The 13,839-nt window shown below is 34.9% G+C and overlaps 1 protein-coding gene across 1 annotated transcript in view; it reads left to right on the forward strand.

The window, feature by feature from the left end:
- The first annotated feature begins 5,339 nt into the window (after positions 1–5,339).
- LOC123552244 (neuron navigator 3-like) overlaps positions 5,340–13,839 on the forward strand; it is a 227,660-nt gene continuing 219,160 nt past the window's right edge. Inside the window, exon 1 of the mRNA XM_053542290.1 lies at positions 5,340–8,214. Coding sequence (XP_053398265.1) covers positions 8,023–8,214 — 192 coding nt within the window. The 5' untranslated portion in view covers positions 5,340–8,022. The remainder of the gene's footprint in view (positions 8,215–13,839) is intronic.

Here is a 13,839-nt window from a genome sequence, read left to right on the forward strand (position 1 = left end):
TATTTTAGCTAGTAATTACAGTACAAGGGTCATTTGTTTCATTTAGCTCTCTTGTTAATTGAGTATTAACTTCAAGTTTTATAGGAATTAAAGGTGAAGTGTAGTGCTTATGAAGGATTTTTAGATTTTCTATAAATGTAATAAAGCTTGTACTATTCCGATCTAGTCCAAATATTATGTTTCCATATCTTGAACTGAAATCAAAATATATTGCTAAATATTCAGGAATACAGGAATGAAGTGTTTTAAAATCGCAGGTTTAGCATGTGAAATATTAATTTTTTAGCTCACCTGAGCACAGTGCTATTTTGATTGCCATGAGTCCATTGTCTTTCGTCATCGTCAAATGTTCGACTGTTAACAGTCAAGTGGTAATCTTAATGAGACTTGGTCAGAATAAATACTCTCGGTAAACTCGTGGACCAAAATTAGGCCGCTAGGTCATTTAATTTGTAAACCTTGTTAACACTCTAGAGAAGTCACAATTTCTGCCCCATCTTCATAAAACTTTGTCGTAATGTGTCTGCAACAACTTTTTAAACTTTTTTTAGCTCACCTGAGCACAAAGTGAGGTATTGTGATCGGTCATTGACGTGTGTCGTCCATCAACATTTGCCTTGTGAACACTCTAGAGGCCACAGTTGTGACCCAATCTTTATGAAACATGGTCAGAATGTTTATCTTGATGATCTCTAGGTCAAGTTCCAAACTGGGTCATGTGGGGTCAAAAACTAGGTCAGTAGGCCAGATCATAGAAAAAGCTTGTGAACACTCTTGGGGCCACAGTTATGACCCAACCTTTATGAAGCTTGGTCAGAGTATTTGTCGTGATGATTTCTAGGTCAAGTTTGAATCTTGGTCATGTTGGGTCAAAATCTAGGTCACCCAGTCAAATCAAAGGAAAAGCTTGTGAACACTATAGACCACAGTTCAGGGGCTTAGAGCGAAACTGGTCTATCTGCTTCTGTTTCTATATACAGATAGACCAGTTTCGCTCTAAGCCCTCGAGTTGTGACTCAATCTTTATGAAACTTGGTCAGAATGTGTGTCTTGATGATCTCTAGGTCAAGTTTGAAACTGGATCATGTGGGTTCAAAAACTAGGTCACTAGGCCAGATCAAAGGAAAATCTTGTTAACACTCTAGAGATCACAATTTAAGCTTGAAACTCATGAGAATTAGTCAGAATGTTTGTCTTGATGATCTCTACGTCAGGTTCAAATCTGGGTCATATAGGGTCAAAAACTAGGTCACTAGGCAAGATCAAAGGAAAAGCTTGTGAACACTCTAAAGGCCACAGTTGTGACTCAATCTTTATGAAACTTGGTCAGAATGTTTGTCTTGATGTTCTCTAGGTCTAGTTCAAATCTGGGTCATTTAGGGTCAAAAACTAGGTCACCAGGTCACAGTTTTAATTCAGTCTTTATGAAAATTGGTCAGAATGTTTGTCTTGATGATCTCTAGTTCAAGTTCTAGTCCGGGTCATGTGGGGTCAAAAACTAGGTCACCCAGTCAGATAAAAGGAAAAGCTTGTTTACACTCAAGAGGCCACGTTTTTTGGCCCAGTCTTAATGAAAATTGGTCAGAATATTTGTCTCCATGAAATCACTAGGTAAAACAGCTTTACACTGTTATGGTGTGTTACTCAGGTGAGCTACCTAGGGCCATCTTGGCCCTCTTGTTTATTTTCATTTTTATAACTGTCAGTGTAGGAATTCGCACAAAGAGAAGATCAACATGGTTTGGCCTTGTGAAGATAGTAACATTATTAATTTATCAAATATTTCATTGACATCTTAAAGTGACTATGTATCTTTAAGGTTCTTTAACTGAATTTTAATATTATTTCCTATTTTTGAAAATTCCTATTTATCTTTTTTTTTAACAATTTATCGTTGTTATTAAAAGTTTACTGTCTGATCAGCTTATTTCATGTTTTTAACAAAAAGACCCACAATACACCTTGATCTTTCTTAAAGACATTTTGGTATCAGTTTAGTTGTTGATGACTAAATTAAAATTTACCTTGTACATAAGGAGAAGTTTTCACAATTAAAAGCCCATCAGTGTCCAGGTTCGGTGATTAATTGGGATAATGTTACCTTCTAAGGTAACTAAATAATACATAACAATTGTCCATCTGTCTGTTAAGTAAAATGCGTATGTCACGCTGAAGATATCGATAGAGGAAGTTTCTAGATATAGGTTACACTTAACTGACTTCTTTCAACAATGCTTTCAATTTAAGAAACATTTCTTTCAAACAACAAAATAAGAATAATCCTTTGTAATGCTGAGTCAGTTTTGGTGAAAGCATCTAGTGTTAAATGAAATTATATGCATTTTCTCCTTTTAGGAGATTTTTTTTCATTTATATATCGTTAAAGGGAGGTAATAACAATAATTTTCAACTAAAGTAACATACCAAATGTGATATAGTTTAAAATTTAATTGGATATTATGTTTGCAAAAATGAAAATCAGTTTCAATTGATGTTTCTTTTAATGAGATTTTTTTCCCTTCTTTTCTTTTTTATAATGAATGAAGGTAATATGAAAAATTAACTTAGTTTACATATCAAAATACTGTTCACTTCAGTAACTGAAAGGTATCTAATTTTGAAAGCATTGGAACTATATATTTTGTATGCAGTCACTGTTCTTCTGGTGTCCTCTCTTGAGACTGTGGGCATTTTTTCTTTGAAAAGGGAGGTAATAACAAAAATTTAATATACCTGTATTATAACTGTAATTGTTGCCAAATTGAGGTTAATCAAAATGTGAATGAGTGGTATTAATAGATGTTCAGTCTGTTTATCGCTTACCCTAAAAATGTGCGGTATGTTTACAAATGTTGGTTAGAATTTTAAACTGAACTGTGTGCTATTAAATTTTAATTTTAAATATTTTTCGTTTTTAAATTGGCACGTTCATTTTCATATCTAATGTCAAGGTAAACAGGAGATACACAATTTTGAGATGACATGTTAAATTTGATATGTTTGTATACATGCAAAGTAAATTAATGTTTCACCATAACAAAGCTGCGACATGTTCAGGTGACACCAGGTCATTGTCAGTCTGAAATAGATATTGATACTGAGACAAACAAGCAAAATAATTTTCCTAGTTCTTATTAAAAATAAAACCAGATTGTTTTTATGAATGTATACAGATCCAGGAACTCCTACCCCATTTTCACGCTGGGACAAAATCTCCCGTTTAATTTTACCAAGGCAGAGACAGAATACTCCCTTTCAATTTTTTTTGTTGTGTAAAAACTATAGAAAAAAGATTAAAATAAATTAAAAATATTTGAATTGTTAAACAGGATGAAGTGAAAACTTGGATGTTATAATTGAAAAAGTCAAAGGAGGCATTTTGTTTGCCTTGGTCAAATTGAGCAGATGTAAAAGGGTATTTTATCCATATTCCATTTTTAGCTTGACTTTTTGAAGAAAAACTAGTGCTATTGCACTCGCCTCGGCATTGCCATAGCCGTTGATTAAAGTTTGATTATTAAGTTTTTGATGAAGTCAAATATCTCTGTTACTATCAAAGCTATTGACTTGTTACTATCAAAGCTATTGACTTGAAACTTAAAATAGTTATTTACTATCAAAGTCTACTCCAGGAGAAACAATCCCATTAACTCTGATTTGAATTTTGACAGAGTTATGCCCCTTTTTAGGTTAAAGTTTTATAAAGTTTTTACTGGCAAAGCTCTAATTCAGAGTCAAGCACTGAGAACAGTCGAGCGTGCTGTCTTATGGACAGCTCTTGTTATCTAATGACAAATTAAACATTTGCATGTAAATGTTAAAAGCTAAAATAACTGGGATAATCTGGTCCAGTGATCTTCTGTATGGTCCATCTTGTTGTAGGGATGCCCCAGTTTGTGTAGGGGTGCCCCAGTTTGGTGTATATGGATTGTTTGTAACATTAAAGCTTAATTCATTTTTTTTTCTGAAAAAATGTAAAATATTACTTTTTAACCAAACTTACATAAAGAATGAGATGCATATCAACAAGAATGTAACTAGAAATAATGGTGCCAGTACAAGAAACTAAAGGCCCAGTCACACCGCCCGAACTTTGTTGGAGCGTTCCTTCAACGGTAGGGAGAGGGGGCGGAATTTAGACAACCCTCGTCACCGCGCACAAAATGGGAACAAAATCAAAAACACGGGCGTTGCCTTAGAGGTGCACCGCTGAAGCCGGCGTTGCTTTAGCGTTGGTTTAACGGTAGCGAGCGGTAGCGAGCGTTGGTTTAGCAGTGACCCGAGCGCCAAATTCTGGTCCCACTCCGACACCTCCATACCAACGCCAAACCAAAGTTCATCACCGCAATGGATCGCTGCTTCAACGCCCGACACCGTTCCAGCAATCCCGTGTCCGCTCGTAAAATGCTTACAACCGCTCCACCAAAGTTTGTGCAACGTTTAATCACCGCCCGGGCAAAGCTGGGGAAGCAGCGGTGGTCCAGCGTTCAAGATTTCTGCGTTGGCCTAGTGGACCCAAGCGTCCACGAACTTGCGTCTTGCGGTGCCAAACTTGACTGGGCGTTGTTAGAGCGGTGGTGAACTTTGCCGGAGCGGAAAATTGCCCGCTCCTCACCGCTCGCAATATTTTGTGCAGCTCAAAACTTTCGGAGCGGTAGGAGGGACCATCAGCGGTGGCCGAGCGTATACGGCGTTGCCTTAATGGGGGCCAACTTCTGTTAAACAGTGGTGAACGGTAACGAGCGGTGATGAAATTTTTTCACCGCTCCAGGAACGCTCCAACAAAGTTCAGTCGGTGTGACCGGGCCTAAACATCATTGGATTAAAGACTGATAAAGTAGCAGCAGTGTTTGTGTCAGTCCAGGTCACTGGAGTAAGAGACAATATTGTCATGGTGATAATGGACTCCACTATAGAAATGACTATACAAATATTTACTGGCAGCTAAAGTGCATATTGTCACATTATGCCCTCTCCGGATGTCAATGTGGCATGACGAAGATAGTATTGTGGTGGCTGTCCTTACAAAAATCAATGAAATTCTCTTGTCACTGTGGGGTTGAAATATCATCTTTGGGACCTGCTTTAAAGGAATTTCCACATATTTCAGTTTAGGGGTGGAAATATCAGTTAAAGCAGTCTCAGTTTCGCTTCAAAATCAGTGCTGATTGTGAAACATTTTGTCTAGCTATTACTTAAATTACTGCTGATTTTACTTGTTGTGCATATAACTGCATTGACTTTTGGTCATGTAAGAAAGTTTAGAATTGAAAAAAAAACATATACAGGGAGGTAATAGCATAATTTGAAAATACAAGTAAACAGTTTTCAGGTTGATTACATTCATTAAAGATAAAAAATATTGCACAGTTTTCAAAAAACTTGATGGACTTCTTCTAAAAACTACTATTTCTGTCAGAAATATACCATGACTTTCATGTACCAATCAGTCTGTCGTACACTCATAATACATGTACTGTGTATATGCTTTGTACTTTAAGGGGAAGCCTTATAATGATCATGGACATTGTACTAACTGAGAATGTCATTTCTCCCTCTCTTTGTTTTTAATATAATGACTAAAATAGGCTGTAATGGAAAAGATTCAGTGAGAAATTATCTTTGATATTTTATGATCAAAGCCCTGACAGTGGTGTTATTGTATAGTTTCTGATTCATCGTGATGAAAAATTAACTCAATTATCAAAAATAAACTAATTTTCATCCGCAGCCTCAGGGTGGGACTGGTGTCCAATACCACATTGTCGAGTCCATAATATAGTCACTGTGTGGTCAGTGTACAGAGAGACTGCAGTAGGGAAGATTAATAAATCATTAATTGGCACAAATTCCAATATTTTGCCAGATTTTGGCCCACAGGGAAAAATTGTCAATGTGTCATGGAGAAATGTTTGTGTGTCATTCCTTTAAAGGCAACAGTTGGAATATCTCAGCTCCGATTCACTGCTGGAATGTTTTATTAATTTTAATAACTTTAAAATAGAAATAATGGGAAAAAAAGTGGTTGGTGGATGTGAAAAGTTTAATTGAATGTAAATTTGAATCTTGTAAACAGGGAAACGCCTATTTTTGAAAAAAAAAAAAAAAAAAAAAAACCTGAAATGAAATATAAACAAAAACAGTTAAGTTTGGAGAAATTACTCTTTAAAATAATATTGCAAAAATATGAAAGAAAACAATTAAATAAATAATTAATTAACTATAGGTATATTTGCTTGTTTTTCTTCAGAATTGATGCACACTTTTCGGAGTTAATTTGTTAAAACACAGTTTAAACCAATGAAAATTAGAAAAATTAGTTTCATGACTTAAACAAAACAAGTCAAAATTTCCCAGTGAAAACAAGATGTAATCATAATCCAGTTTTGTGTGAAATGTGAAAAAATCATCCTTTGAAGTTTGGAAAATGAAGAAAAAGATTGGTGAATTATACAAAAACAGTATTTGATTGTTAAAAAAAATGTTTGTGGTTATAAGTGGATTGGATGAGAATGAACGCTGTGGCTTTTTTCTATAATGGATTATTAACAAAATGTCAAGTGCAAATGATATTTTTGTATAATACAACACTTGAACCCCATTAAATCATCCAAATGTGGGAGATTATAGTATCATTCACACACGTTAACATGAAATTGTTTGCTATTTAAGATGAAAATCATCTTGAAACTTTTTAATTTTAGAAACTGTCATTAGTGGTTCAATTCAGCTTTTAAGAATAAACCGTGTGTTTAGAATTACGGAAAGTAGGTTCAGAGATCTCAAGTCGAAATAATAAAAAGCGTACATAACATACAGTTTGATTAACACTGACGCAAACACTTCTATTAATGTGATGTAATATCAAGAAAAGTAATGATATTAAATAATTAATAATAATCGGGATGTTTTTCTGCTCGAGGTTACATAAAATAATAATGGAAAGTTGTTAATTTAATGTCGGATTTGTAGCCTTTTTATCAGCGCTATTGTTTATCAATTAAGTCAAGGTAACGTAAATCGGTATGTATTATTCAAAGAAAGAAAGTAGAAGTAATTATTGTTACATGAAAGATCAATGGGTTTGGTAGAATTGCGAGAATTACAACTGCCGCTGATAAAATCATACTTTGTCAAGACTACTATAGATCAAGACTCCAAGTGTAATTATTTTTCTTTTCTGGAATTACTGTGGAGCTTAAAAAAGTAACAATTAGTATTGTTCTTGGGCAGTTATATTTTTTTCTCATTCTTTTATTTTTAGCTAAGCTGTTTAATATATTTAGTCTGTTCAGAATTAGACTCATTTATATAGACATAATTATATTCAAAATTAAATATATTTTTATAAATGCTGATTTGCAAAAGTCGCTGAAACATTCATTAAGGATATCTTAGGGATTCAGTTACTTATGAAAGGATCAGTTTTTTTTTTTTAGATTTTGTTGACATTAACTTCGTCCTGTCAAGAATATAGTGTACAGCACCTGTGATTTTTGACAGGTACAAAAACTAAATTTAGAGAGAAAGTTGAAATTGAATACAGAATTTGTAGGTTTAGCTCACCTTGATTTGATGAAAGGATGCAGATTTGTAATTAACATGTTTGAAAAACAGGTGGCTTGAAAAGGAAATTGCAGTGTTGTAAAAACATGCGGATGAATTAATTGGATTGCATGCCTTTTCAATAATCTGTTGTACCTTGAGGTTTTTAGATTGTGTGTATAGGGAAAGAAAAGTGAACTTTTTATGAAGATAAGTTGAAAGAAAACCAGGGGAAATTAATGTTACCTGTTGTCAGATTATCATCAGGATATTGTGATGTTTTAATTGATAACAAAAAGATTTATAAATAATGCTTAAAAGCTTATGCTGGAGAAGATATGCAGGCTTGTTAAAATTTACAGTTGTAGGATGAAATAATGATAACATGGATATAGATTGTTGTATAGTGTTAAAAGAAAACGATGAATTTTTATTGAATTATGGAAAATAATTGTTACTTACAATAGAAAAGTAAAAATGTTGAAATTTCGGAGAAGCGTTAGTAAAGCAGATAATGGGAGTGACGGAAACAATAGTGATGTTGTTAACAACAATAGCTGTATCCCGGCTCCAGTTTTGGATAATAGGAAACCAGCAATGGAAAATAAAAATTCCAGATTTGGATTTAATGTGAACAAAGCAGTGAATGAGTTTTCCATGTCCCAAAAGGTAAATAAAAATTTGTGTGTAGTTGTCATATATGTAGTGTGCGCGAGTGTGTGCGTGCATGCATACGTGCAAGCATACGTGCATGCATGCATGTGTGCATGTAGTATTACTGTTAAGATAAATCTAAAGTTCTTGTCCCAAAACATAATTGTGTCAATAGCTGTTCTGTTAAGGTTGATAGCGACGGTCCATCAGAATTTGTTTCTTTAAAAAAATGTTTCAGTATATATATATCCTGATGTTATTCCTACTTATCAGGGGTTGCAGATTGAAATGGCCACTTGTCCTTGCTTTCAGCGTCTCCCATTTTAAAATGTAGAAATTGTCTGGTCTGTGACTAATAATTTCTGGCAGGAATTGATTATGCCAAAAAAAAAAATAAATGTGAGGAGAAAGTCTGTGCCACAGAATCTTTTTCATTAAAAGGGCCTAAATTGTAAATAAATCATATTATCGTACGTGCAGCATTTCCTTTGTTCTTTAACTTCTTTTTTTATGACACATTAGTTTGATCTGTACATAATTTTGGTATTAAACTTGCTTAGTAACATTATGAAGTTCACATTCTTGCAAAGAAGATGGTCTTGCATGTTTGAATGTACTTGGTCTATAGTATTCTATAATGATAAAATATAGGCAGGGCCTAGCATTTTGATATTATTTTAATGAACTTATTCATATAAATTCAGTATGGAAAAAAGCACTTATAAAATTCTACATTTATGCATTGTTCCTCAAAAAACATAGATTTGACAGAGTTACGAACCTTCGAATGTCAAAGCATGCATGTTATGTGTGCAGTCTGGTTTGTTTTTGAATATCAGCATTGTGTTATACGATTTTTGCAGTTAGTTATTCATCTTATCTTTAACATGATGGATAATTGCACTTAAATGATGAACTTATAATAGACGCCCTGTCGAAAATGTCATTAGAAAAATGTGTTCATGAACAGTTTATGAATTTGATCATGATCACATTTTACAGTTTATGATTTAACAGTTCATGAGCATTATTAAATTCATGAGCAGTTCATAAATAGGTCATGGTCTATTACAGCGTGATCATAGCATATGGCACAGGCAATCATTCTATGAAGTTTGACTGCTGTCGGTTCAAGTGTTGTACAGTTACTGATCTGATACTGTTTGCAGTAGCAGTTACTGTGACCTTGACCTTTTACGAACTGAAAAATTGATACAAGATACAAATTTTATTAAAAGTCGGTGTTACATATAATACAACATTAGCTATGTATAGCTATTGACCGACAATGATAAACATGATAACAGTAAACCCCTATTTCTACAAATTAAGTTAAAGCTACTCATCCACATTTGGGGTGAAATATTTCATCATCATTCATTTCCACCAAGTTTGGGATAGAATGTATGACACTAAAAAATGATAAAGTGAGTGAAAGAAGTCTTAGATAAAGTTGACCACGGTAGATCATGGTCAAATTGTTGATCGTCTTTTCTGACCATGGCCAGTCTTATCTCACCGTGGTCGACCGTGGTCCTGACCATGTTTTCACCATGGTATTTGATGGTTGACCACGTTAAAACATGGTCAACCATAAAAAATTGTGGTGACCATGATCATCATTTCATCTGGGATATCTTGCAAAAATCGTATGTTAATAAGTTTGTACCACTAATCACTTTCACAGTGAACACCACATTTTTAGCTCACCTGTCACGTAGTGACAAGGTGAGCTTTTGTGATCACCCTTTGTCCGTCGTCCGTCGTCAGTCCATCAGTGCATGCGTCCGTCAACAATTTCTTGTCTGCACGATAGTGGTTTCATTTATGATTTTATTTTAACCAAACTTGCACACAACTTGTATCACCATAAGATCTCGGTTCCTTTCTTGAACTGGCCAGATCCCATTATGGGTTCCAGAGTTATGGCCCCTGAAAGGGCCAAAATTTGCTATTTTGACCTTGTCTGCACAATAGCAGCTTCATTTATGATCTGATTTTTACCAAACTGGCACACAACTTGTATCACCATAAGATCTTGGTTCCTTTCTTGAACTGGCCAGATTCCTTTATGGGTTCCAGAGTTATGGCCCCTGAAAGGGCCAGAATTAGCTATTTTGACCATGTCTGCACAATAGCAGCTTCATTTATGATTTGATTTTAACCAAACTTGCATACAACTTGTATCACCATAAGATCTTGGTTCCTTTCTTGAACTGGCGAGATTCCATTATGGGTTCCAGAGTTATGGCCCCTGAAAGGGCCAGAATTAGCTATTTTGACCTTGTCTGCACAATAGCAGCTTCATTTATGATTTGAATTTAATCAAACTTGCACAAAACTTGTGTCACCATAAGATCTTGATTCCTTAGTTGAACAGGCCAGGTCCCATAATGGGTTTCAAAGTTATGGCCCCTGAAAGGGCCATAATAAGCTATTTTGACATTGTCTGCACAATAGCAGCTTCATTTATGATTCGATTTTAACCAAACTTGCACACAACTTGTATCACCACAAGATCTTGGTTCCTTTCTTAAATTGGCCAGATTTCTTCATGGGTTATAGCCCCTTAAAGGTCCAAAATTGGCTATTTTGTCTTTTGCAGCCGTATAGAGACTTCATTTATGGTTTTATTTGATACAAACTTCCAAAATAACTTCAACAACAATAATTCTTGGATTCCATGACAATCGGATCCAAGCGTAGGTTCAGAATTATTTTGTATATGATTACCTCCCCTGATTGTAATCAAAATGGATTTATATCAGTAAGTACTTATAGGACTTATTTGAAATTTCATTATTGTCATAAGTTGGACTGAGCCAATCAGGGTAGATAACTATGGACTGATTTTATGTCAAATAACCTCCCTTTATTTCAAATTAAAATGGGTATATCTCCAAAACTAATGAAGATACTGATCTGAAATTTCATTTATGTCAACAGATTTATTCGGCAGATCCTTCTTTTGTTCACTTACAATAAAAAATTTTGTCAATTACTTCCCTTTTACGTTACTATAAATAGCTTATTTTTAGTAACTTTTTTGTTATTGGCCGTAGGGAAAAACCGAGACCACTTTTCTGTGGTACAATATGGATGGTACTTCCAATTTTTAGGTGTATTTTGACATATCTGTACCTTGTAAGAATTTTTTTTTTCTTTTTGGTTAAATTTCTGCCCTTTGTTGTTACTGTCCTTTGGACTTAGATATCTTTTCTGAGCCCTCTTGTGTGGATTTTGGGGAGAAATTAATTTTGATTAAAATGACAAGATTTAAAGTCAGATAACATATTAAGCTTATTAACTCATTACATCAGCTTTTATTATGTCTCCAACCACACAGTGGTGTGGGAGACATATTGATTTACTCCAGTCTGTCTGTGTGTCTGTCACAAAGCTTGTCTGCACTCTTAAGTCTAACATTTCTCATCAGATTTTCACCAAAATTGAGCAAAATGTGTTTGACCATCAGACCTCAGCCAAGTTCGATAACTAGCCAAATTGGTCTAGGCGTATTGGAGTTATGGCCCTTGAATTACCAAAAATCGGCCTTTTTACTCTTGTCCGCACTCTAAGTCAAACATTTCTCATCCGATCTTCACCAAACTTGAACAAAATGTGTTTGACTATTAGACCTCAGCCAGGTTCGATAACTAGCCAAATTGGTCCAGGCGTATTGGAGTTATGGCCCTTGAATTACCAAAAATCGGCCTTTTTACTCTTGTCTGCACTCTTTAGGTCGAACATTTCTCATCCGATCATCACCAAACTTGAACAAAATGTGTTTGACCATGAGATCTCAGCCAAGTTCGATAACTAGCCAAATCGGTCCAGGCATTTTGGAGTTAAGGCCCTTGAATTACCGAAAAATCGGCCTTTTTACACTTGTCCGCACTCTTAGTCAAACATTTCTCATCAGATCTTCACAAAACTTGAACAAAATGTGTTTGACCATGAGACCTCGGCCAAGTTCAATAACTAGCCAAATCGGTCCAGGCATTTTGGATTGTTAAGGCCCTTGAATTACCGAAAAATCTGCCTTTTTACTCTTGTCCGCTCTAAGTGGAACATTCCTCATCCAATCTTCACCAAACTTGAACAAAATGTGTTTGGCCATCAGACCTTAGCCAAGTTCGATAACTAGCCAAATCCACCCAGGCACTTGATTTATGGCCCTTGAATTACTGATTGGATCCACTCGTCCAGACCATCTAATTGGATCCACTTGTCTAAACCATCTAGAGAAACTAGACATTTTTCATAGGGGCAGTTGTGGGAGACATGCACTTTTCTCAAAAGCATCTCTAGTTTTTTTTTTTAATGTTAAGTAATGGCAGTGTCATAACTACTTATCTAATGCTCATTGTACTCAAGTACTTTCTCTTTAATTCATCAGAGCACAAAGTGCTCATGGTGAGCTATTGTGATCATGCTGTGTCCGTCGTCCGTTGTGCGTGCATCCGTTGTCAACAATTTTGTTTAAACAACATCTCCTCCAAACCACTGAATGGATTTTGATGAAACTTGGCGTGGATGTTCCTTGGATAGTCCTCTACCAACATAGGGGCCACCAGGGCTAAAAATAGATAAATCTTCAAACAACATCTCCTCCAAAACTGATTTTGAAAGAAGATTTTGAAATAATTTCACACAAAATTTGTCCAAGGTTGTTCAGATTATTCCAATTTGTCAAAAACATGGATGCCAGAGGGCGTGGTCACTTTTACCTTTATGTTTATAGTGGAAATTTAAAAAATCTTCTTGTGTGAAACTTCTAGCCTGATTTTAAAATAATTTTACACAAATGGTCCTTGTGCGACTCGTTTCCAAGATTTGTTCAAATTATTTTGATTCGTCAAAAAACATGGCTTCCAGGTAGGGTGGTCTCTTTTTCCCTATTATATGTTATGGGTATTATGTATTATGAATAGAAACTTAGAAAATAATTTCGCACAAATTGTCCTTGTGTGAACTTCTACAAATCTTGTTCAAATTTTTCTGATTTGTCAAAAACAACATGGCCCCCAGACGGCGTGGTCACTTTTCATCAACAGTTTCTTTAAACAACATCTCCTCAAAAACCACTGAATAGATTCTGATGAAATTTTACACAGATGATCTCTGGGTAGCCGTTCAAATGGTTCCAGTTCATTGAACATATTGGTCTTTTTGGTTAAAAATAGGTTTTTAGCTGTCAGACTTTGGAAAGCTTTGATATTTGGCATGTGATATAAGGGTTTGACTCTCTACCATTATTGTCCAAATTATTGTCCCTAAAGATCAAAAATGGCAACGCCCCTGTGTGTGACAACAGGGACATAGCGTGTGATATATCAGAGTTGTATTGTGTACTGTAATTGTTCAAATTATTGCCCTAGGTTTAAAAATGTGTGACATGTATATAATATAGGCTAACATAGAAGAAACCTAACTCTGTACTTGTACCATTACTTTAAACAAACACACTTGAAACCTAATGTACACTTGTGACCCTCTTGTTTGTTATTATAGTTTGATTTATTTTTCCTTTACTCTTTTAAATAACTTTAAATGAATTGTTCATGAATTAAGTTCGGCAGAGATGTTTAGTTCATAAAATATCTCAGAACTTTTCACGAGTTTTCGTTAGTGAACACA

Source organism: Mercenaria mercenaria, chromosome 4, assembly GCF_021730395.1.
Source record: "Mercenaria mercenaria strain notata chromosome 4, MADL_Memer_1, whole genome shotgun sequence".
Lineage (NCBI taxonomy): Eukaryota > Metazoa > Mollusca > Bivalvia > Venerida > Veneridae > Mercenaria > Mercenaria mercenaria.